At 38.4% G+C, this 26,128-nt stretch overlaps 1 protein-coding gene across 3 annotated transcripts in view; it reads left to right on the top strand.

Moving 5' to 3' along the window:
* Positions 1–26,128, top strand: part of Syt9 (synaptotagmin 9) — a 165,125-nt gene that overhangs the window by 35,432 nt on the left and 103,565 nt on the right. For all 3 annotated transcript variants that reach the window (XR_013437772.1, XM_021720716.3, XM_078046551.1), the window contains exon 2: positions 21,503–21,854. Coding sequence is in view for 2 of the 3 variants with exons in the window: in XM_021720716.3 (XP_021576391.1) it covers positions 21,503–21,854 (352 nt within the window). In the remaining variant the exon portion in view is untranslated. The remainder of the gene's footprint in view (positions 1–21,502; positions 21,855–26,128) is intronic.

Here is a 26,128-nt window from a genome sequence, read left to right as displayed (position 1 = left end):
TCTCAATTAGTACCAGTTACATTAGCTAAAAGGATCTTCTTAGGCTAGGAGTAGCCTTCAGAAAGTTACTTCACTTTCTGTGTCATTCCTCAGCTATTAAATTGTTGTAATCATAGATACATGATGATCAAGGAATTTTTTTACCACGGCATTGGCACTTAGTATACACTCAAATTGGAGTTAATGTTATTAATATTACAATGTTGTGATTTTGTAAAAATTACTATGGAACCACAAAGTGATTTGAAAACCAGTTCTATGTTGTTAATCTTCTATGTCTTAAAGATTCAGTTTCTTGCATACAAACTATTCAGTTATGTGTCAATGATTGTTAGAAATCTTGTCATGTTTTAGTTGACTTTGTATTTGGTTGTTACTTTCCCCTATAGCATTTTGTGTTTTTAAAATGATTTTGTAATATTTTCCATTCTAAGATACTAAGAATATTTTGTAAACAAAAGAAGCATGTTTCTTCACTATATTTTAAAAGCAGCATATTTCTTCACTATATTTTAAAAGAAGCATATTTCTTCACTATATCTTAAATACATCCAGCCTTTTGATTGTACATTTGGTATTGGGACTCCACTTTCTTCTTCACAGTATTTTTCTCTTAAGAGTCTCTCCAACCTGTACATAGTTGAGTTCCTGGGATCTCATGCCACTAGCCTTGAAGATTAGGTGGTATTTCCCTACTTTATCTTTCTAAATTCCTTTTAAGAAATGTATCTGATGCACATTCTCAAGTAAATTTTTCAGAAAAAGGGACATAAGATTTAAATGTTGTGCCCTTTATGTTTCTAAAATGCTTATATTTTGCATTTATTTTAACTAATGAATTGAATGAGTATATATTCCACAATAAAAACAATTTCCTCTTAGAATTTTAAAGGTATTGTTTAATAGTCTTCTAATATTCTGGGTTGCTTAAGAAAAAATCCAAAGACAGTTTTCTTCTAGATCTCGATATGGTATTACTCTAACCTTAAAGTTTTGAAATTTCATAGCAATTTATCTAGGTGCCTGCCCTGCCCTTTTTCATTCATCTTGCTTAGCATTTTCTGACATTTAATAAAAAAACCTTATGTCTTTTGTTCATGCTGGGAAATGTTATTTTTGTGACAATTTTCCCCCTCTATTTCTTAGTTTTCTCTTTAGGGGTCCTCCTGAATTGATCCTCTATGCTTCTCATTGTGTGTGTGCTTATGTGTGTGTGTGTGTGTGTGTGTGTGTGTGTGTGCTCTCCTTATTTTTAATGTCTTAAGTTTACCTCAAATTACTTAATATGGTTTAGTCTTTTATTTTTCCATACTTTCTCCTTTTAGAGGACTCTTTCATCTTTCTCCTCCTTCCTCCAACTGTGGAATCTGAGCATTGAGAAACAAAAGAATAGCACAATATTAGTTCACTCAATCATGGGGTTATATTTCCATTTCCTCAGGGGTATCTCTAGACCCTATTTCAGAGAAGTTTGGGAGTTAAAGATCAGATGGGCTTCTCTTCCCTCTCAATACACATATTAAATTAATGGTTTTGCTAATTTGTGTTTCAGTGAAAGGTTTAGAACACTATGACCGACATCAACCCAATTATCTTTCAGGAATGTCTACTTCTTAAGACAGCATTAAGTAATAGTCAGAAATTATTATTCACACTGGTTTTTCAGCTCACTGTGTTTATGTTTTCTCTCTTTAATTGTCCAAAGGTCTGACTAGAACTTGAGTCACTACCAGTTTGAGAAGAGGGGTGGTTTTCTCTCATGGTCTGTCTCCTTACTCCTAACATGGTCATTACTTCTTTCCCTTGAGATATTTGGCATCCTTAATTTTTTTCCTGACATGATTAATGATGATGAGGTTTAATTGCAACATTTTCTTCTTCATTTTGGGATAATGAAATAGGGAGTCCCTTCTATTATGAAGCAGCAAATATCTAGAAATTCTTAAGACAATATGCAAGCTGTAAAGATGCTCAAACCCCTTATTCTTTTATCCCATTTCCTTGTTACATATTTACTAAGTTATCTGGTGGAAATGGTATTGTTTAAGCTTTGATGTGCCACTTTTTCCAAGTGACATATAGCAATCCATATGTTCAGAGTAGGAAGAAGCATCATGATATCTTAGCGAATGGCAGAGATAGGTGTTCCCTACACTTAATTTTATAGTCCTGTTTAAGTATTTTCTAATACAGATTCCCAGAGTCATCAGTAGGAAATAATTAAGTATCTGTCAGATGCCTGGGAAACCTTGGGACAGTCACCAGACCCTAGCAAATAGGGGAGGGGAATTTCATGAGAAGGCTGTGGAAGGGATGCTTAAGAGGGACTATGTATCTGGCTATTATTGGTATTTAGGAAATCTATGGAATTATATGTATTTGTAAAAAAAAATCTAACTCTTCATCAATTTCCTCCTTATTTAGTTGACCCTCTTATATCTTAATGTTAATAATGACTCATCCTTTTCAGTAACTTTATTTTTTTTAACTTGATTCATTTATTATTGGGTAATCCAAATATTTCCAGAATATCACCCACTTTTGAGCTTAAAGAGGCTACTTTGTCATTTTATGCCTCTTAGACCATTATCCTTTCCCTACCAGGGGATTGGAAGGACCCTTATACTTTCATGTCTTCTGTTTTCCTGTGAATCTTCCCTTGGAAATATGGTGGAGAACAATATTTTACATAAATGGTCCTCTCCTTTTGGCTTTGATGCATGGGAGCCTGAGATGGGGAATAGGTATTTAACCAATATTCTGAGCCTACAACTTATGTCATCCTTTCTCCTTCATTCTCTTTGCCTTGGTTGCCTGCTAACCTCTGATTTGTCCATAGGCTACTGCCTTGTCTACTGCTAGTGAATTGGCCTGAGTTTCTTCACTTCTTTAGGTGAAGGACCCCGCCTTCTCTACTGCTGTTGTTTGAAGTCTAATTTATTCCTGAATTCAGTGCTCACATTTCTGGCATTAGTGAACACTTCTAACTTAAGCTTACCTTCACCCCTAGAGATATAGGTTACTCAGAAGATCACATTTCTATTCAGGTCAGAGGATCTGAAGAATGTTGGTTAAACACCTGTTCCCCATCTCGGCCTCCCGTGCATCATTTGGGATGGACTCCCAGACTCTCATCTTTACTCATCATTCATGTAGCAGCATACCTGTGCTCCCTGGCCCTGATTTTTTACACACGTTTGCAAGGTGAAGCTCCTGTCTAGTGACAACTTTCATTCAAATGAAACAAACTACTTGGTTTATCATATAAACTTAAAGTTGACAGTGGTTATTAGGGGCTAGAGAGTATGGGGAATATGGAAATTAATGTTTAATGGATTCAGAGCTTCAGTAGGGGACGGTGGGAAAAGTTCTGGAGATGGATGGTGGTGATGGTTGTGTAACAGTGTAAATGTACTTAATGCCATTGAATCATATACTTTAAAATGGTTAAAATGGTAATTTTTATGTATATTTTGCTACAATTTAAAAAATGTTAAAAACAACTACTTGGTTTAAAACAAAGTGAGGATTCCAGAAATGTCTTAGGAAACATCATAAGTGCCTGCTCATAGCCACAGCTCTGCCTGCTGCCTGTCAGGCAGCATTTCTAGAACATGTGGAGAGAATAGACCTACAGAGAACACTTTGAGAAGAAATGGTATTCCTTGTATTTTACATCTAAAATTAAAAGTCATATTGAAGTCTTAGGTATTTTTTTCTTTACTGATCACTGCTCCTTACACTAATTATCACACTCTTGGTCATATGCCCAGTAATATTAATCATTCTGATGATAATATTATCATGTATGGCTTTCCATACATGATAATACATGAAATCTTTGCTGAAAGGAAGTTAGCTTCAAATCATGTTATTTGTGGAAAGTTGATTGTTAAATATAGAGACACAAGATCCCATGTTTTTGACAACTAATTTAAGCCTGATCATGCTTTAGCACAGGCAGATCCATCACCTGGGGGTACATTTTGGTTGGGGGTATAATGGTCCATGCTGATAAGGGGTTATATGTTGGAATGGTGTTGTGTTTTTAGCATGGACCAGGGTTCAAGCCAGACAGAGAGGGAAATAGCAGGAAAGAATGGGAATGGGAATAAATGTACTCAAAATAGGTTCTTTTGGGGTTAGTCTTGGCCAAAGGAACAAGATTATTTGAAGACATCAGAGATTCTCTTGAAGATATAATTTCTCTGACACTCTCTGGATAAGTCTGTCCACCCCCAGTTACATAATATATTCACAGGAGGAAGCTCAATACAATGTTTTATGAAGTTAATTTAACAAATGATGCCTGCCTCCAGGGCTCGTACTCCTGCAATATACTACATTGCCTCAATGGAGTCTTAAATGTTCAGAAGAGTATGGAATATTGTATCATTTTCAATCATGATGAGAAAATATTCTTAATGCTAGGTCTCTATATACTTAAACACACAGTTTCTTTGGCAATTCCTTTTCCTGAAGCACATTTTTAGTGGAGTAAGGAATGGATATAAAATGGAAATGATACATAGCTTTGAATTTTGTCATTTGTCAAACCTGAAGTGCCTTTTATGTCAGACATCATGCTGGGTTGTAGAAGATACTTTAGAAATAGAATTTCTTGCTCCATTTGAGAATATGAGATCTGGAAGGCCCTTCTATCTTACCACATCTCTTTTTGTATATTAGGAATCTCACGTTCATATGTGAGTACAGGTTCCCTGAGGTTACCCAGGTAACTAGAAAGTAGTGCCCAGAATAGAAAACAGCCCATTCTAAGTGAATCAATATGGCTCCCAGCAGAAGCAGTCAACATGGTCAAATTAGGAAATTTGAGGAGAGTTAATAAAAGGTTTTTTTTTTTTCCCCAAAAAAAGATTTGAGGTCAGGATTTGAGGTAATCACCAAAGGGTAGTGGTAGCATACTCCAGGGCCAGTAATAGAAGGGATCTATCACTACCCATATGTCTGAAAGAACCCAGAAAAAAAGCTGTGGCTTTTAGAAGAGGGGCATGTGCAACACAATAACTTAGCAATAACACATCCAGGAGCATGAACACCTTAACTTCATTCTCCTCCTGGCCTCCAATTTTCCACTAGAAGCTCCTGTCAGCTAAACTAAACAGAAGCAAAAGTCAAGGGTGAGCCAGGATATAGTTCATGTGAGTCATCCTTCAAGGGCCCAGAGCCCGGGAGAGAGTGAAGGAGAGTGAATTTAGAGTGGTAAACTGGACTTCCACAGTTCCTTACTGCAGGACTTACTGTGCAAATGGTAGGACATAGCTTCAGTATTCGTCAGATAATGGAAGAATGTCTTTGACTATAAAGCGCATTATGTACAAATGCTGAATTGAGTATAGGATTTTTAAAGTTTCTAATTTGAAAAAGAAAATATTGTTTAAGAATCATAGAATTTCAAGCTGAAATGCCTGGAATATGCACATCTTGCAGATACTTATACATAAAATTTATTGGCCCATTGTCCTCAATAGCTCTCCAGGGAGCTCTGCTCTCTCTATGTCAATAAATATTAGAAGATTCTGGGGAGTTTCTCACAGGTGCTTAAAAAAATCTACACTCAGTCTCCAGGTTATTTCCTTATATATACCCTGTGTCTTGCTCAGCTTCTGTGCCCCTGAAAAAAATCCCCCTTTTAATTCCCTTCATATCAACAGAAGTTGAGGGGTCTCTGCCATACCAGTATAGGCATACATAACAGAGAGCACATGTGAGAGTCTCAGTTAGACTGATGTCCAAGAATTAAGCCCCTGTCCTAAAGGTATCTAGCTGTGGTCTGAGGAAGGACCAGGAGGAAAAATCCACCTAACTTTTGGGTTTACAACCACAACAAACTTTCTGATGCTGCACCACACCCTGTGCAGGAAAATGTCAAATAGATGGGGGAGGCAGAACCAAGCCTGAGCTTTCTAATCAAAAAACTCAATTCCCTTTGAATGGAGAAGGAGTGAGAGAAGTGACCAGGATCATTCAGAGAAAAGTCCCTCCTCATGCAAGCCAGAAATAGGAGGGAGGAAGGGAGTACTCTCACATTATATGTTGCTTTATGAGCTTTTTCTAAATGTTGGTTCACAAAGGTATTTGTCAGTCAAACTTTTGATCTTGTTTCACAGGGTAGATGAGAGATTTAAACATAAATTGGAATGAAGCAAGACCAGATCTGGCCTAGTAAAGGACTCCAACTGAAAAAAGTTAGGAAAGGGTCCTTGGGAAGTGTGAATTATTGGGCCAGTGTAGCTGTGTTAGACTTAAAGAGAATGTCAAGAAACACTATAAAACACTGTGACAAGCTTTTATATACACTCAAGGGCATAGCCAGGCAAGGAAGAATTTTTCCCCTATCAGAGAGGTGAGAAATGGCCCACAACAGGTAGTAGAAAATCCACAGTCTCCGGTGGGTACCCGCAGAACACCAGGTCTTCAACTGCCAACTCCTGCACCCCAGTATCCACGCCCTGCCCCCAGCACTGCCTAGCAGGGCAGGACTATGATTTCCCATGGACACACCAACCTCTTTTAGCCTATCTCCTGTCCACTGAGTTTTATTTCATGTTGTTCTTTTCAGGCAAATACCCCTATCATCTATTTTCTATTATTTTATAAGAATCCTAGCACATCTGAGTGTGTCCATTTACTTTCCAAACCCCAGAATCCCATGATATAGAAAACAGTAGATTTCACAAGCATTTCCAAATAAATGAGTGGTAAAAATATTCTCTTAAAGTACTTCTCTCCTTCTCCCCCAGTTAAATACTTTATGGAGAGACCAAATAAAAAGAGAGGAAAGAGGAGCAAGCCTGATTATGATTCCTAAACCCCTCCATTATACAGACAGCAGGCTCAGGTGCAACAGGCTTTGAAGGAGAGAAATTATGGATGCAAAAGCTAAAATCCAGCTTTGAGTGTTCATGGCTCCAGCTTCTGTAGCCTCAGCAGTCCCTGCCCCATCTGGCCAAGGCAGAGGTGGTGATGCCACTCTTAGGAGGAGCTGGTCACACCCTTGAGACAGCAGTTTCCAAATAGAAGGTGCAATAACAAGTGTTCTCTCAACACTAATTTTAGGCCAGCTGCTTAGTTACATAGGCAGAATCATCTGGCAGCCTTCTGAGGAAAGGATCTGAGGATCAGAGACAAGTCCTATTACAGATGTGCCTTGCTTCATGATAGTTGCAGAAAGATGCAACTAACGCCATTGCCAGTTTTCATGTTCTAATTCATTTAACTAGCCCTGGGGTTTCTTAGAGTTAAGGCAGCTGCATCCTCTGTTTACCTGGCTCAGTACCTTAATAATGGTATGGCTCCTGCAAGCCCAAGTTAATGCTCCTTAATCCTTGCAATTTTCACCATAAGTCAGTGCTAAGAAAGCACCCTGTCTGCTGCAAAAATAAAAGGGAGGAATGCCCCTAAATTATAGCCTCCAGTTGGATAGCACTCCTTGACTTGTGGTCACTAATGGGAATTATTATAATGGCTTCAGCCTGAGATACAGACATTGTGTTGAACCTAAGGTCATTTGGCAGTTTTATAAGAACCACAGAATGTGAGAGCCACATCCAGGCCATAGTGGGGCAGTGATTTACTCATGGTCACAAAATATAAGTGGCACAAAGCTGGGCCTACGTCTCTTGGAATATGCAAGATCTTTTTCAAGCTACTATGTAAATTGAACAGGTAGTAGTAACCTGTGTAGTGTGCATGGTCATACACAGAAACCCTTGCTGCCCTTTTCAACCAGTGAAATCTGTTGAACCCATAGCCAGATTACTTGGGTTTCATTTTTGTATATGTAAAGTGGTCATAAGTAGGACTTGGTTCAGGGCTTATCTTGGTATCTTAGTTTGTTCAGGCTGCTATAACAGATTACCATAGACTGGGTGGATTATAAACAACAAAAATTTATTTCTCACAATTCTAAGGGCTGGGAAGTCCAGGATCAAAATGGCTGCACATAGGGTGTCTGGTGAGGATTTGCGGCCTGGTTCACAGAGGCCATCTTCTCACTGTGTCCTTCCATGGCAGAAGAGGTGAAGGATCTCTCTGGAGTCCCTTGTATAAAGAGACTAATAATCTCAACACTTTCCATAGGCCCCACCTACTAATAGCTATCACATTGAAGGTTAGGGCTTATACATATGAATTTTGAGGGGGAAAAAAACTAATCTAGAATTAAAAGTAAGTTGTATTGAAGTCCCTTAATATCCATGTTCTTTACTTGAAAAATACATTCATTATATTAACTCTAAAGTCTTAAAGCCAAAGTCTAATGTAAATCAGATATGGGTGAGACTCAAGATATGGACAGATTCTCTTCCAAATATGAACCTTTGACACCAGATTATAAGCTTCCAAAATATAGTGGAGGGACGGGCATAGGATAGGTATTTACAGTCCAAAAGGAAGAAAGAAGAGAGTAAGTCAGTCCAAGTTGCAAGGAAAACTCCAGGCGGTCTTAAGGCTTAAAACAATACTTTTGGCGCAGTACTGTTCCTTCTAGGAATCCTGGGCTGAGGTTTTGCCTTTTGGACCACTGGGGCAGTGGCCCCACCTTCTGGACACAGGGAGCCCTTACCTTGCTTCCCCAGCTCTGCCAAACATGAATTGAACCTCCAGGCTTCTTCCACGTGGCCCCATATCCATGCCTTTGGGCAGCTCTGTTCCCAGGCAGCTCTGGGTGGAGGCCATCTGGTCTGTTGAAAGCAAGGCTATGACCCCCCTTTTGATTCCAGGGGGTAGATTGGGTAATCTCTGAATCTTCTTCTGGATCATTTTTTCTCCTGTTTTGAAAAATAGGATGTGTTTCCAGCTAAATAGATCTGTGGTATCATCCTGCAAAATCCAAATCCGACAGCCTTCATTTGTTCCTGCCCATTACTTTCCCCTTCATTCAAACTGTCAACTCTCTAGTTGAAGCATCCGTGGTGCACACTCATATTAACCTACTTGTCAAAGGTTTGCTTGGCCGTATCCTTAGTGTTCTCTTATTTAACATGCTTTCTCATTTTTTGAAATATGGATATGCCCCAAATTTTCCAAATCTTAAAATTCTAGTTCCTTTTTGCTTAATAGTAATTTTGTCTTTTGTTAAGATGTTTTCTTTCTTCTCTAATTTTATTCTTTCAGCCAGGAGGACCCATACTGTCAACATTTTGCTTAGAAATAACTTCAGCTAAATATCTAGCTCACGAGTTCTCCCTCCCACAAAATAGTAAAGCATGAACACAGTTTAGCCAAGTTCTTTATAAGAAGTGTCATTTTTTTCCCACTAGTTTCTGATAACTTGTTCCTCATTACTGCCTGAGACCTCATCATGATAGCCTTTACAATATTTCTACCAACAATCTGCTCGTGTTTATTACTTAGGTATTTTTCTGAGAAGATTTGGGCTCTCTGTACAGCTCTCCTGTTCATTTTGAGTCCTCACCAGAATCACACTTAATGGTCCATTCATTGTAGACCTTTTCAAGTACACATCTCAGAATTCTTCCAGTCTCTACACATTATCTTGCTCCCACATTTTTAGGGTTTTGTTATAGCACACACCCCCTCCTCCCACCAGCACACCACTTCTTAGGACTAATTTCTGTCTTAGTCATATGAGAAGCCTTCTCTGAATTCCAGACATGGTTGCATACCTCTGACTTCTAGGCTATAGTAGTTCTCAGTGAATGGTGAATAGCAGTATGGAAATTCTTTTGACTAGTGGTTTCTTGAAGGCAAGGACTAGTTTTATTTATTTTGACTAATAGTTTAATTCTTAGCAAATATCAGTTGTACAATAGGAGGTCCTTCTCTTTCCTCAGTAATTCAGTTCACTAAGCACTGATTGAACATCTCTTTTTTGTTTGGTGCCAGCCCATTTTATAAAGCTGCCAAAGGCCTCACTATTTTGTAACCAAGGTGATCACTTGTTGGCAGACCCTTATGATTTATAAGGATAAGACTGGACATGAAGTAGCTTCATCCTAAGATACATCATGGAAAAACAACAACAATCACCACAAAAGCACAGTAACTTTTTTTTTTTTTTAAAGAGAGAGTGAGAGAGGAGAGAGAGAGAGAGAGAATTTTTAACACTTATTTTTTAGTTTTTTAGTTCTCGGCGGACACAACATCTTTGTTGGTATGTGGTTCTGGGGATTGAATCCGGGCCGCACGCATGCCAGGCGAGCGCGCTACCGCTTGAGCCACATCCCCAGCCCCCACAGTAACTTCTTTACATTGAGCACCAGCACCTTTGTGAGTACTCATTACCATCCTAAGAGGCAGAGATTATGATCCCAATATTACTATAACAAAACAAGATACAGAGAAATTTATCTAAGATTATACAATAATGTTAGGGTGCAAATCTTGACTTTGCGACTCAAGAATTAGGAGGAAAAAAGAAAATAAAAGGGGATCTAAAAGTGAAAAACAAAAGAATCTGTGTTCACAGCTACTGTGCTGTGTTGCCTGTAGTACAATTACAGAGCAATGTCTCTGCAATATCACATTTCCCAGACAACTTCAGTTCAATCATTTAATCACCAAAGCATCTCATTTTAACCTTAAATCTATTGTATGCTTCTTTTCCAAAATGCATCAGCATTACCATTTAGAAAATACCCTCTAGCCTACTGAGGTGTGTAAGGAGCTAAATTCTCCTTCACTCGATAATTTCAGAATTATCGAGTCGTCAGAATTATTCAACAGTCATCCTTCCTCTTCTCCTCTTCCTCCCTCCCTTTCCTGCCCTTTCTTCCTCTTCTATTTATTTTAATAGACTTTATTCTTAGAGCAGTTTTAGGTTCACAGTACCATTTTAATAGCAAAAGTGATATATACTCATTGTATAAAATTTAACAATACTGAAAATGAAATATTAAATGAAGACTTCGTAGTCACATGAAAGAGTATCAATGAGGGAATTCTCACATGGAATATATTGGAAGATCCCTAAGGTCCTAATACAGTGTTTCTCATTGGTTGTGTTCACTGAAAATCTCATTGTAAGGTTGTCTGGTGTTGCCTGTTTCTTCTATCTAATTATATTACCACTTTCTCTGTTAAGGCACCATGTGATATCCTCAAGTTCCCCATGACCTGATTTCCATAACAAAATTTCCCAGTGTTATCTTTATTAGGCCCCCAAGGAACAATTATCTTAGGATCAGGAAGGTATCTTGTATTCTGAACACACACACATAATTCATATATATCTATATCTACACACACACACACACACACACACACACACACACACACACACACATATAGATTTACTCAGTGTTATCTACAGGCTATCTGTATAAGATTCTTCTGAGATTTGAGAAGATTGTTAAAAACAGAGATTCTAGACCTCACCTAAGACCTCTTAAATAAGAATGTCTTAAGGTTGGAGTCAGGGATCAACATTTGCCCTTTACCAAAGAGTGTTTTATTTTTACTTCCCATTGGGAAATTGCCAAACATATATATTCAAAAGTTGAGAGAATAATAAAATAGCCTCCACACATTCAAAACTAAGTTTCAACACATAAAAAAAAACAGTTTTAGTAATTATCAACTCAAGGTCAATGTGATCTCATCTATAATTTGAAGCAAATTCCAGACATCATAGCACATATTTCCATATGTATCTATAAAACATAACCACAATTTTATTATCACACTTAATAGTTATTAGTGATAAACTCTAATATCATTAGATTTCCAGTTCATATTTCCTTGTTTTATACTTGTTTCTTAACTGTGTAGTGATTTTAGTTGCTTCATAATATAACTGCTCCAGGCTGCACTGCCTCCTCTCTGAGACTTTGTTTCACTGGTTTTCTGAGTTGAGGGCAATTTTTCCTGCTATTGCCATGCTTCTTGCTCTTAGCTGTGATATTATAAAATATTCCTATATTGTGTCTTCTTCTGTTTCATTTTAATCTCCTCAGTCATCCTTTAATAAGTCTTATGATAGATCCGTGGAAAGTGTTCATTCTAACTTCTTGCAGATCTAAAACTGGCTTTTGCAACTCTCATACTTTCTTAGTAACATGTTGGGTAGAGAATTCGAAATTGAATGTTTGCAGACATTATTGCATTATCTGCTATTTTTGATGAGAAGTCCAGTGCCAGTATGAGAACATTTCTTTGTGTCCTTATTATTTTTGTCTCTTAAGTTTTATGATTCTGTCCTATCTTAATGCTTTGAAATGTCACAATAATGCATCTAAGGTATTATTGCTCTTAGCTGTGATATTATAAATCTCAGTTCACAAATTAATTTGCCTCTTACATGAATTTGTTTCATTTCAGGGTCCATTTGCTCTGATAGCTCAGCATGGTTGAACACTTTCAATCTGCTGATTTGTTCTATTTGTCCCATGACTTTACAGTGCTCATGTGTTCTTCCTGGCCCTTCACACCTTAGGGTGATAACTACTGTTTCTTGGTCCATATGAATCGTATGGGCATTCAGGCTTTTGACTCATTAGCCAATATTTTTGCCATTCTAAATTGCCATAATTTTTGCACTCTTTTAGGCTTTTATGGAGCCCCTAGAATTATATAATCCAACTAGGATATTACTGAGTCCAGAGGTCCAACTGAGTGCTGTGTCTGGTGTTGCAGGGACATTGCTGTGGTATATCACATAGGGTATGACTGAAGCCTAATTGCAGCGCATCCTATTCCATATTGCCTCCCTGGGAAAGATGCATTCCACATAGTTGTTGGTACAGTTTCATGAACCATCACCCCCCACCAAAGCAGAAGTACCTTCAGGGATCTAAATCAAAACTGGTATGCTATTCACCTCCTTTAATCCCTTCAGCACCATGTTGGTATTTTTTGATCCTTGAATGAAAGAACCAATTATGCTGTTCTTATTCTGTAGAAAAAAATCTCATTATTTTTTTATTGCCACTATTTTCTTTCAATTTTTGCTGTTAAATATGCTATATATGCCAAATAGTAAATGTAATGAATACATATACCTTAAGATTAATAATAAGACAAATAATCACATACCACCTAACTTGAGAAATAACTTCTTTCAAAAATAAAACTATTCTGTGATTCTAAACTGATTCTCTGTCTATTTGCTAAGGTCCTGGATCTGAGGTGGGGAGTATGGCCATAGTGACTCCTACTTCTTTCTGACAAGAGGGACAAAAATCACAAATATGGCATCTAGCAGGCACACTGAACTATTTGTAACAGAACTCCTGATGATTACACTTAGTGACTTGTGTGGCAGTGTATACCATCATTGGTTTCTCCTGTCAGGTGTTCCTTGGCTCACTCCTAACTCACATGGCATCTTAATGCAAATAATAAAAATCAACTCTTATCATTTGTTAGAATTTTTTTATAATAATCATATGCACAAAAATGTGGAAGACTATGAATGTGACTATCACTCCTCAGAGTTTATAGTCCACAAACCTATGCAACAATAATTCAGGTTTGGCAGAAGGTGTCTACAGCGCTGCTCCAATGAGCTTCATCATTTAGTGAATGCCTAGTGTATGCCAGGAGCTGTTTGAGATGCATTGAGTTTTAAAATGGACAAGATCTGTGTTGTCACGGCTCCTCATGCCTGAGCAAGCTGTCTTTTGAGTGCATCATCTAGAAATCAGCTAATAAGCTGGAGTTGTTCTTGAGGAGGGTCGGGGGCCCTCTGGTTACAAGTAAAAGTGGGCCGAAGGCTTCAAGCTATTTGGCATGTTGTCTATGCCAAGCTAAATCCTGAGAAGTCATGTTGTACTAAGCTGATGAGTTCAGACTCGTGGGATTCTTAAGTCCAGGGTGACCATATGTCCTAGTTTGCCCTGGACAATTCTGGGTTAAGTATCTTATCCCCATGTAGTTATTAATATAACCCTTTTCCCTCTTTAAAGTATCTCAGCTTTGGACAGTAAATATGGACAGTCATGCCTATTAGTCATTTTTTTTTTTTTTTGCCATGGCAACAAATCCCTTCAAAATCTTAGCAACTTAAAAACCAAATATTCAGGTTTTGCTCACAGATCTGTGAATTGCTTGCAGCTCTGCAGTAGCCTGTGGGTCAGGTTTAAATTTATTTTTCATTTTGGACTTTGGGCCTATGCCACAAGTCTTTTTATGCTACACAGACAAACTGGAAGATCAGCCCTAATCTGAGAACTCTTATTATGCCTAAGGCAAGAGCTCTGGTGGAATGGACCATACCCACTCACCTTTCACTAGCCAGATCAAGCCACATGTCCAGGACATCAGAGGACTGAGATTTAGGCTGGCTCCTGGGAGGGGAACACTATGGCAGGGGAGAGTGACTACTTAGTGGATTTAATACAGTTATCACCTCACATTCCTAAACCTTACTGCCTCCCAGCATGTCCCTCCTTTAGTCTTTGCTAATAGTTTCCAAACCAGGTCTATGTCAGGACAAAGCTGAAGTAATTAGCAGTTCACGGGGAAGGAGTTTTGCTTCCATTTGGATTACAGAATATATTAATGGATTTCACAACTTTACAGAGGCTGTTTTGTTTTTAAATACTATTTGGGGGGGGTGGAAATTGGTATGGAATTGGGGGTGGAAATTTGGGGGGCAGCTTGATTATCTGGAACCGGGTCTCCTCCTTCCTTGTGCACCCAGCCTACCACTTATCATAGGAGTCTGCAGCAATAAATTTTTTACTCTGCTGTGTGAGCTGTCAGCCAAGTGGAGCCTTCGGTCAAATCATGTTCTTCCTTACCCCATGTTGGGGCTCTGTGAAGTGTAGTTTGTAGTACATTTCACTTTGTCTTCACTGACTCTTATCCCTCTCCCTTGTTCCTTCACCTGATATTTTTAATTTTTATTTGTGCTCAGTGTCCCTTCATTTGTCTTTGTTAGGTGTTCAGCACTGATTGGCTTTTCCTAAATTCCAGAAATTCTGTAAAGTTACTGGCTCAGTGATGGATTGATGGTACCCTTCCTTGTTTTCCATTGCTTATCCCATTTCAGTGGGATTTAAAGAGACAGAAAAGACCAAGATTTGTACCAGCTCACCCATGTTAGAACCAGAACCCAAATGTTTTCAAATAGAGATGTAATATTGTCTCACCACAAGGGCAAAGATTGTTTGGGAGGCTTTTGGGAGATCTAGTAGATCCATTACTAAACTGGAAGTTGGTTTTCTCTCAAGAGCAATTTTTCATGAAGCAACAGTGCTGTCATTTGGTAAGAATGATCAAGTGCCTTCAAAGTTATGTTCCAAAGCACACACATGGTAGCTGATCAGCTTCACTCAGTAGGTAAGTGGCTTGCTTGTAGGAGGATCCGTACATGCCTCAGCAATTTGTCAGAGATCATAGAACATTGATGTTGCCATGGATAGTTAAAATTATGAGGATGAAGTCATCTCTGACTTTCTCCTTCACTAGAATGCGAATCTGTGAAGGTATGGAGTTTGTCCTGCTCCCTATTGTATCTCCAAAACCTAGCATAATACTTGGCACTGGTGGACATTCAGAAAACTTTAATGGAAGCAATGAAGATATTAATGATGGACAAATAGAAGCAAATCCCAGGAGAGTCATTAGGGCTTCTGAGTATAGTAGAGTGCAGGAAAGACATGTAGAGGTGGCCTTTACAGTAATAGTGCCAGGAATGATTTCTGATTGAAATCAGCCTCCCTGGTTCTACTGTAGGTTGGAGTAGAAACCTGGGAAATTGGGCTCTGTACTGAAAGTTAGGGGCACAGCCATTAGCTACGTCATGGCTTCAGGACTGTGGTCATGTACAGTTGCAATCATCACCTGCCATGCCCTTCCCCCTTACCTTCAGTGCATGCTTGTCAACCTCTACTACTATCACCTCTGCACTGACTGTAGCATGGGATTTTTCTTATCACTGGAGCTCATGTTGCCTACATGTGCTGTAGCTTGAAAAGGCAGGCATTTAATGCCTTTGAGAGCCACCATCAAGTCAGTGACTAAAGGGAGTTTGTAGATAAGCAAACCAAGTCCCTCTTCCCTTGTGTGGGGTAATTCTGAATTGTAAATATCCTCCCTGCAGGGTTAACCTCTAGTTCTCCTCTCTGTCCTTCTTCATGTTTTCTTCACCTTCTAAATAAACTTCTTGCTCTTAAGTAACTCGTTTCAGGATATGTTACTTGGGAAACTCAAATTGTGACAGTCTGCCCTGGGTCCTGAGAACCTATACACTTAGTGGTAGTTATTCTTGAAGCACAAAATTCACAGAAGTCTTGGGCTCTATTTTTTTTTTTTACTTTCTTTTTTTAAAGTTCTAATTTGTTATATAAATGACAGCTGAATGCATTACAATTCATACTGCACATATAGAGAACAATTTTTCATATCTCTGGTTGTATATAAAGTATTTTTTACCCTCATGCTCCTCATTCCCCCTCCCACCCATTTACCCTACCTAGAGTTTATCTATTCCCCCCCCCCAAACCCACTATAAAAAGCCTCCTTATATCACAGAAAACATTCAGCATTTGGGTTTTTGGGATTGGCTAACTTTACTTAGCATTATCTTCTCGAATTCCATCCATTTACCTGCAAATGCCATAATTTTATTCTCTTTTAATGCCGAATAAGGTTGATTCCCCAATTTTTTTTTTGAGGCTGTTGTAAATGGGGTACTTTTTCTCATTTCCCTTTAAGAGGATTTGTCATTGATATACAGAAATGCCTCTGATTTATGGGTGTTGATTTTGTATCCTGCTACTTTTCTGAATTCATTTACTAGTTCTACAAGTTTTCTGGTGGAATTTTTGGGGTCTTCTAGGTTTAGAATCATATCATCGGCAAGTAGTGCTAATTTGAGTTCTTTTTCTATGTGTATCCCTTTAATTTCTTTTGTCTGCCTAATTGTTTTGGCCAGAGTTTCAAGAGCTATGTTAAATAGAAGTGGTTAAAGAGGGCATCTCTGTCTTGTTCCAGGTTTTAGAGGGAATGCTTTCAATTTTACTCCATTTAGAATGATGTTGGCCTGGGGTTTAGCATAGATAGCTTTTACAATGTTAAGATATATTCCTGGGGCTGGAGTTGTGGCTCAGTGGTAGAGTGCTTGCCTAGCATGCATGAGGCACTGGGTTCGATCCTCAGCACCACATAAATGTAAAATAAAGACATTGTGTCCACCTAAAAATACTTAAAAAATAAATATATTCTTTAAAAGATATGTTTCTGTTATCCCTAGTTTTTCTAGTGTTTTTCACATGTTTGGGTGCTGTATTTTGTTAAATGCTTTTTCTGCATTTATTGAGATGATCGTTTGATTCTTATCTTTAAGTATATTGACGGGATGAATTATGATTATTGATTTCTGTGTGTTGAACCAACCTTGCATCCCTAGGATGAACCCCACTTGATCGTGGTGTGCAATCTTTTTGATATGCTTTTGTTTTCAATTTGCCAGAATTTTATTGAGAATTTTTGCGTCTATGTTCGTTAGCAATATTGATCTGAAGTTTTCTTTCTTTGGTGTGTCTTTGCCTGGTTTTGGAATCAGGGTGATATTGACCTCATAGAATGAGTTTAGAAGTGCTCCTTCTTTTTCTATTTAATGAAATAAATTTGTAGAGTACAGGTATCAGTTCTTCTTTATAGATCTTGTAGAACTCAGCTGTGTATCCATCTGATTCTGGGTTTTTCTTGGTTGGTAGGCTTCTGATGGCGTCTTCTATTTCCTTGCTTGAAATTGATCTGTTTACATTGTGTATGTATATCATCCTGATTCAATTTGGGCAACTCATATGCCTCTAGAAATTTGCTGGTGCCTTCGATATTTATTGGAGTACAAGTTTTTAAAATAATTTCTAATTATCTTTTGTATTTCTGTTTGTTGTGATATTTCCTTTTTTATCCTGTATGTTAGAGATTTGAGTTTTCTCTCTTCTTCTCTTTGTGAGCATGGCTAAAGGTCTGTCAATTTTGTTTATTTTTTCAAAGAACCAACTTTTTGTTTTGTCAATTTTTTCAGTTGTTTCTGTTGTTTCAATTTCATTGATTTCTGCTCTGGTTTTAATTATATCCTGTATTCTACTGCTTTTGTTGTTGACTTGTTCTTCTTTTTCTAGGACTTTGAGATGTAGTCTTATGTCATTTATTTGTTGACTTTTTTTTTTTAAGAAAAAAGGACTGTACTTCATGCAATGTACTTTCCTCTTAGTACTGCCTTCAAGTGTTCCAGAGATTTCAATATGTTGAATTAGTTTTCTCATTTACCTCCAAGAATTTTTTAATCTCCTCCTCGATGTCCTTTGCAACCTATTATTCATTCAATAGCCTATTATTTAGTTTCCAGCTGTTGGAATAGCTTTTATTTTTTATTTTATCATTGATTTCTAATTTCCTTCCATTATGATCTGATAGAATGCAGGGTAGTATCTTAACTTGTTTTGTATTTGTTAAGAGTTGCTTTGTGGCATAATATATGGTTTATTTTAGAGAAGGATTCATGTGCTGTTGAAAGAAAGTGTATTCGCTTGTTGAAGGATGAACTATTGTATATATGTCAGTTAAGTCTAAGTTAATGATTGTATTATTGAGTTATTGATTGTATTATTTGTTCAGCTTTTGTTTGGAAGATCTAACCAGTGATGAAAAAGGTGTGTTAAAGTCACCCAGAATTTTTGTGTTGTGGTCTATTTGGCTCCTGAACTTGAGAAGAGTTTGTGTGATAAACATAGATGCTCCATTGTTTGGGGCATATATATTTATAATTGTTGTGTCTTGAGCAGTATGAAATGTCCTTCTTTGTCCCTTTTGATTAACTTTAGCTTAAAGTCTACTTTATTTGATACAAAGATATAAACCCCTGCTTACTTCTATAGTCCATGAGAGTGGTATGATTTTTCCCAACCTTTCACCTTTAGCCTGTGGATATCTTTTCCTGTGAGATAAATCTCTTGGAAGCAGCATATTATTGGGTCTTTTTTATTTTGATACAATCAGGTAGCCTGTGCCTTTTGATTGGTGAGTTTAGGCCATTAACATTCAGGGTTATCATTGAGAAAATGATTTGTATTCTTAGCCACTTTTGTTATTTAACTTGACTTGGTTTTTCCATTGATTAGCTTTCCTTTGGTGTAATACCTCCCTCTGCTGATTTTCATTGTTGTTTTTCATTTCCTCTTCATAGACTGTTTTGCCAAGTATGTTCTGTAGTACAGGTTTTCTAGCTATAAATCGTTTTAACTTTTTTTTTTAATCATGAAAGGTTTTTATTTCATCATCCAATCTAAACTTAATTTTGCTGGATACACTGGATATAAAATCCCTGGTTGGCATCCATTTTGTTTCAGAGCTTGATATATGTTGTTCCAGGATCTTCTAACTTTTAGGGTCTAGGTTGAAAAATCTACATGTAAACTAATTGATCTCCCCCTATATGTGATCTGATTCTTTTCTCTCATGGCTTTTAAAATAAATAGTTGTTGTTAAGACGTTTACAGTTTGGTCACAATGTACAGAAATGATGAATTCAATTATTATCTACAACATAATCAGTAGGTTTGTAAAAGTGTTTACAGTTTCTGATGGTGGACAAAGATTCAGGGGTGAGGTGTAGGAAGATATGCTGAGGAGGTATGAGATGAGGATATAGAGTTATTATATCTTAGGAAGTGTGAAAGAGAAATCTAAAGAAGAAGGTTAGTAGCAGGAGAATAGAGAGGTAGTCATTTTGGGTAGACAAGTAAGAGGGAAGACAGTAAAGAACATAAGACAAACACACATATATATTAAGAAAAATAAAAATGTTAAAATAGTAAAATTTGGAGAGAAAACAAACAAAAGGAATATGCAACGCAACTGTAATATAGAATTCAGTTGTCTCAGTCCTCAGTGTCCTAATTCATGCAAAATACTTGGTTTCATATATGTTGGGGTTGTGAGGACTGGAGAATAAAGAGAGAGAAGAAAAAAAATCTCCGAAGGAAGAAACAAGGATTGTTTTGGTTGGAGATAAGTATCTTTCCTGCTTCTCTTCTCATCCAATAGATGGTATTGTCTGTTCTTAGTTGGTATCTCCACCCTCAGGATGGTGGGGGTTACCAGGGTGTGAGGGTTGGTCTTGGATGGAGGGCACCTGGAAGTGGCACCTGTCAATGCAGTTGGGAAACTGCACCTCAAGGATCTCCTTTGCAGTCTGCTCCTTTGACGTGGGTGCTGGGTCTTATCTCCTCATCTTGCCTGTAGACCTCACAGTTCCTGCCCCCTAAATTAGTCTCTAAAGTGTGTCTTCCTTAACCTTTCCTTTCTTCTTTCTAATCAGGAACCTTTCTCTCCAGATGTCTTGTGTGTGCACTCTGGTGGCTGCGCACCTGTCCCAGAGGGCTGTTTGTATTGGGCAGTCACTCTGCTGATGTAGGGGCTGCTGGGAATTGGGGGGAATTAGAAAATTATAGGTACCTGGCTATCTGGTGTTCCAAACTGGTAGTTGCCCCGACTAAAGATGGTGATGGAGGTGATCCAGGATGGAGGCAGCTGCATTCAACCATGGGGTGTCGGGTTGGGTGGGGGGAGCTGGGCCATGGCATTGTGTGATGTTCAGAGATGATGCAGTGTTGCAACTGTCGGCTTTCTGAAGAGCCTGTGATGTCCCTAGGTGCAGGCAGGCTACCCCGAGTAGGGGACTATGGCAGTAGCTGTCGAGTCCCAAGATGGAGGCGACCAGGGGAGCCCCACACTAGTAGATGGGGGTCCACACAGGAGTGGCAGCCAAAGTTCCTGTGCATGGGTAGTGGCTGAGTGTCCTTCCTGCGAGGCGTCTGGGAATTCTGTGCTGTTGCTGATGTTGGTGGTCCTTCTGAGGCACCCGCAAGGCCTGCGTGGGCTAGTAGTCTGGGAGTAGGGAGTTCTTTTCTAATGCTGAGGCCTGGGGCCCTGTGCAGCATGGCGGCTGTGATTCTTGTGCCAGGATCAGCTGTGGAGGGGTCCTCTGTTGCTGTCTGCAAAGCAGTATTCCCACTAGTTGAGACCCAGGTCTCAGAGCAACACAGAATGCTGCCTCCCTCTGGCCTGCCATCTTGGATCCCACCTTGAGCTCTATTTTGCTTAGATCTTTTAAAATTAATAGCAAAAGTGAAAAAAAAACACCCTAGTGTCTCTTGTTTTAAAAAGTTGTAATTTAATTCCCAAATTGCATTATATAGCTCTCTGAGATGACACAGTAATTTTAAATAACAATTGCAAGTACCTTGCTCAGAAAATGTTAACGATTTGTGCTGCATGTAGGATAGGGTCTCAATCAACTTGCGGAACAAGCTTCTCATTGTTTCTATACACATCCTGCGTGTTATCTTACCTTCTCTCTGCTTTTGCTGGTCCTCTGGTTTGCGTCCAAATTCTCATTGTTACTGCCCCAGAATCAGGTGACCCTGCAGCATCCCCCAGCCTGGCTTCCTGCAATCACCTCCTTAGGAATAAATGGATGAGACTGATTCTTCTCACACAGTGCAATGGATATATATTGGAAGCACAATCACACTGACCTTTGATCTTTGCTTCTTTTCAGATATCTCAGTGAGCCTGCTGACCCTCGTGGTCACTGCCTGTGGTCTTGCCCTCTTTGGCGTGTCTCTCTTCGTGTCTTGGAAACTCTGCTGGGTTCCATGGCGAGAACGAGGCCTACTCTCTGGTAGCAAAGACGACAACCAGGAACCTTTTAACTGCACGGACACAGAGACCAATGAGCAGGAGAACAGTGAGGACTTCCTAGATCTACCCACACCCTGCCCTGACTCCTCCATGAAGATCAGCCACACCTCCCCTGATATTCCCCTCTCCACCCAGCCGGGGGTCCAGGAGAACTGTGCCCATGGCGTCCGTGTGCAGCGCCAAGTTACAGAGCCAACCTCATCGGCTCGGTCAGTAATGCCCACTTCCTTTCTGATATGCAAGGCAGAGACCACCCTTCCCTTTTTGTCAGTTATGGCATTGAATAGCCAAGAAGCATGTAACCTTTTAGATGTCCATTCAGTATCAGAAATATGAGTATGGGAAAATTGTGCTTCCTGTGAGGAGTTAGTTTCTGAGTGCTACTTAGTCTCTACCAAGTCCATAAAAGTAATAGCTAACATTATTAGAACTTATCATGTATCTAGTATAATGTATAAACATTATATGCATTATTTTATTATAACTTAAAACTTTGATATGGATGCTATTATCATTTTATTTTATAGTAGAAGAAACTTAAGTCGAGAAGATTAAGTAACAAAGTCAAGCACCCAGGTCAGGATTTGAACCCTGGTTTAACCAACACTAGAACCTGAGCTCTTCCTTCACTACTGTTCTCTGCTGTCCTCCTAGAGCTGCAGAATTTATTCACTGTGTCTCTGGCCTGGCCTGGCCTAGGAGTCACAAATAGTCTGTCTTTAGACTCCACAATGTAGCTGGAGGTCTTTGTCCATCTCCAGCCTTTGTAAGGCCTACGGAGTACCTAGAAACCTTAGATCACTCTCTTTCTATTGTTTGGGTGCTTTGTACTCTTAAACAGTAGAGAAATAATGAAGGAGAGTAATAAAAATCATGGGCTCTTAGGTCTAATGAATTGACCTATTATTACCTATATGTGTAACATTGAACAAATTCCTTATATGTGCCATTTCCTCTTTTATGTGAGAAGTAGAATAATACCAACTTTCAGGTGATTTTTAAAAGGAAATGATAACATACACTTACACAGATCTGCACCTAGTAAGTGCTGCCAGTTTGCTTTTTGTATTATTATTATTATCATTGTTGTCATTGAGACAGGCCTGTTCTCAACTCAGATTGCAGAAAGGTGGGTTTGAGGCTAAACAGCCAATTCTAAACCACTGGATATAACAGCCTAGTTTTTTTTTTTTTTTTTTTTTTAAAGAGAGAGTGGGAGAGGAGAGAGAGAGAGAGAGAATTTTTAATATTTATTTTTAGTTCTCGGCGGACACAACATCTTTGTTGGTATGTGGTGCTGAGGATCCAACCCGGGCCGCACGCATACCAGGCAAGCGCGCTACCGCTTGAGCCACATCCCCAGCCCCACAGCCTAGTTTTAATAAGAGATGTTAGGGGGAAAAAAACACGGAAGCAACTTTCTTTAAAATGAGAACATTTGCTTGAGTAGTAAAGGAATAGCATGTGCTATTATTTGGACAGTATGAACACAGTTTGGGGGTGTTTCAAGAAATCTTTTATTCTGTAGAACCAGAAATAAGATTTTACCCTTTTCTATGTTAATCAAGTTTATCCTAGAGGCTCTGCTCATTCACATTCAGGGGGATGGAATATGACAGTTTACAGTTTAATTTTTTCAGAAACCTGTTTTAGCATCATTTCCAATTCTGAATCAAAGAGCTAAACTTAAAATATTCCTCTGTAAGGAAATGGGCGGTTGTTTGCCATTTGATTTACAAGAAACCCTCAGATTTTATCACTAGGATTTCTCTTCAGATTTAAGACTTAAATATAACTAGAACTCTGTTTGATGTCATCATGGAGTTCATGCAGTGGTGCAGATTCATAATAAAATCCTCTCAGTACTTTAAGATGTGGAGCCTTTTAGATGAGGATTCCAGTGAAATTGTCTTCTATTTGGTTCTTTTCTGCATATAATTTATCTTGTCTGGGTTCCTCCAATGCAGGGTGATAAAACTGTTTTTATTAGATTTGATCTGAGCACTCTGCCATATAATTGTAATAAACTGATACCAATAATATCACTATAATTATCATATTTATTCTAGAAAAATATATGAGTACCCTGTGTATCAAAAATATAATTTGCTTAAAAGAGAAAAAACGTTGTTATCTTCCCTACTGATTTGTAGAAATTGGGTAGAAGAAAAGAGGGGGGGGGCGGGGAAGCAAAGGTATTATCCCTGTAAAATGAATTTTACATTTAGATTTATTTTAGTTTGGGAGACATGCAATTAAATTATCTTTTCTGATGGCCAAAATCAGGTTTAGCAATAGCTGAACTGCTGTTAGAAAACTAAATTCTTCCCAGCTGCATTTGACCTAGTATTAAATATGAATTTGCATCTTTATGCATTTAAAACATTCATACTTAAATTACTACTGACCTAGTTTTGTGGGTTCTGTTTGCAGATACATATCTTTGTCTAGTAGTGTATGGTCCTCTGATTCTTTAGTGATTGTGTTGCATTATAAGAACACATACACACAAACCTTTTTCCTGACAAAGGGAGAAAGCAAATGAAATTTCCTTCATCTCCAAAACATTTTAACATTCTTTTTTTTTAAGTAACATATTTGAGAAGGGGAAAAGTACTCTGTTGAAATGACCCTGAGTAGTCTGTTCTGCCAGCCATTATTTCTTTTACCTTCTTTGGCCCAGTTGCGCATATGACTTAGGTTCCCGTTTAAGGACATCCTCCTTGTCACCATGATTGCCATAGCTTCTGTTATAGCATTTACACTGGAAATCTTAACTTTTTTCAAATTGGATTCATATGGCTCATACCAGTGCCATTTGGAATAGCCTAAAGATGAACCTTGTTTTATCTTCAAAATGTTTCTGGTCAGGATGACTTTCTGTTGTTGCAAGACCAAGCATGTAAGATTCTATGCTCAATTACTATTAAAACTATCTAAAATTCCTATTAATTCTTTTCAACTTGGGTGAAATCCCTCTCTGTTAATGATTTAATGTGTTGGAAATGTGTATATCTTCATTTCTCAAGAGTTTTTCAATACCAGAGCTTTATTATAGAGGACTCTATCCCAAGTATACAAAAATCTCTGGTTCTCCAAAATAGAAGAAACATTGAAAGGCTGTCAAATTCATTTCCTCATTCATGTCTCAAGATGAAAGTCCATCCTGGTTATTTAAGCCTTCTCAAATTTCCTGTATAACACTTTGGTACTATGAAAACTGACTGGTCGTATCACAAACTTCTTAACATGTCTGTGAAGGCCTTGCATGGTATTGGCAGAGCCTCTCCTCCTACCAGATCTTCCATGTTGCAAACCCCAGTGTACACTGTTTATGAGGACTCTGTAGGAGGCGTTGCCTATAGAAAGCTCATCACAGTCCGGCTACACTAGGCGGATCTCTCCCGCTTCCTTCAGTATACCAAACTTCCTGCTACCTAGAGACCTTCACACCACTGTTCTCTCAGCCAGGAATGCTTTTCCATTATCTTTGCCTTTCCTGGATCCTTTGCAACTTGAATGTCCTAGCTAAAATATCTCCTGCCCACAAAGGTCTCCCTGACACCCCACCTGAAAGATGCATTTTGTCCTGCACTCTCTCCCACTCTTAAGTTCACATGTTGCCTTGTTTTATGAACACTATTTCTATGTGATTATTTATTGCCTATACTCCCCACTAGACAAAGAGTTCTGTCAACTCAGAGGCCACATCTGTATTGTTTCTTTCTCTGTACCTGGTACCTGGTATATAGCAGATTTTTTTTCCCCCATGAATGACTGATAGAATACATCGATCAATAGCAGGCTGCTTTTCTCTTGTTCTGCTGTCAAGAATGGCAAATGGCCAGAAGTATAAATTGAGTAGGGCCCATAATGGTGTGAGACTGGCAGAAGGCCATTTTTCTCAGGCTTCACATTCATTAAGAGTCTCCCATTTAGACTTTTGACCTTATTTCTGAATTAAACAATCCACAGACGTACAGAGATGCAATGACAGGATTGAAAGAATAAGATAACCATCACATTTTAAACTTGGGTCCCTTTACTGGCCACAACTCTCATAAGTAGTACACAAAGATTAAATGTTGTAATCATGAGTAGCACGTTTCTGTGAACCTATGTTTTTGTGTTGAGAGCAAAAAGCTTTTGAACGACTTGTAGTTATTTCTTCAGATTTTAATAAACTAACAACTTAAAAAGTGGAAGTTGCCTAGACCTATCTCAACTTCCATGAGACCCAGAAACTAGATATAAATGTGTATTTTCTCTACTGGGATTTAATTTTCAGAAATTGTTATGTTCATGGTGTTTGTATACTTACTATAAGCACATGTACTAAGCATCTGTCATGTGTCAAATTCTCTATTAGGTTCTGGTTTTAGAGAGAAAAAAATATAGTCCTCCCTTTAAAGACCCAAAAGAAAAGCATCAGTTACAAACATTGAAGTGTTCAAATTGTTCTTTAGAAGATTAATTTGAATGC

The sequence above is a fragment of the Ictidomys tridecemlineatus genome, chromosome 4 (assembly GCF_052094955.1).
Source record: "Ictidomys tridecemlineatus isolate mIctTri1 chromosome 4, mIctTri1.hap1, whole genome shotgun sequence".
Lineage (NCBI taxonomy): Eukaryota > Metazoa > Chordata > Mammalia > Rodentia > Sciuridae > Ictidomys > Ictidomys tridecemlineatus.
Note: the sequence above shows the minus strand (reverse complement) of the source record. Positions and strands in the feature narration are given on the sequence as shown.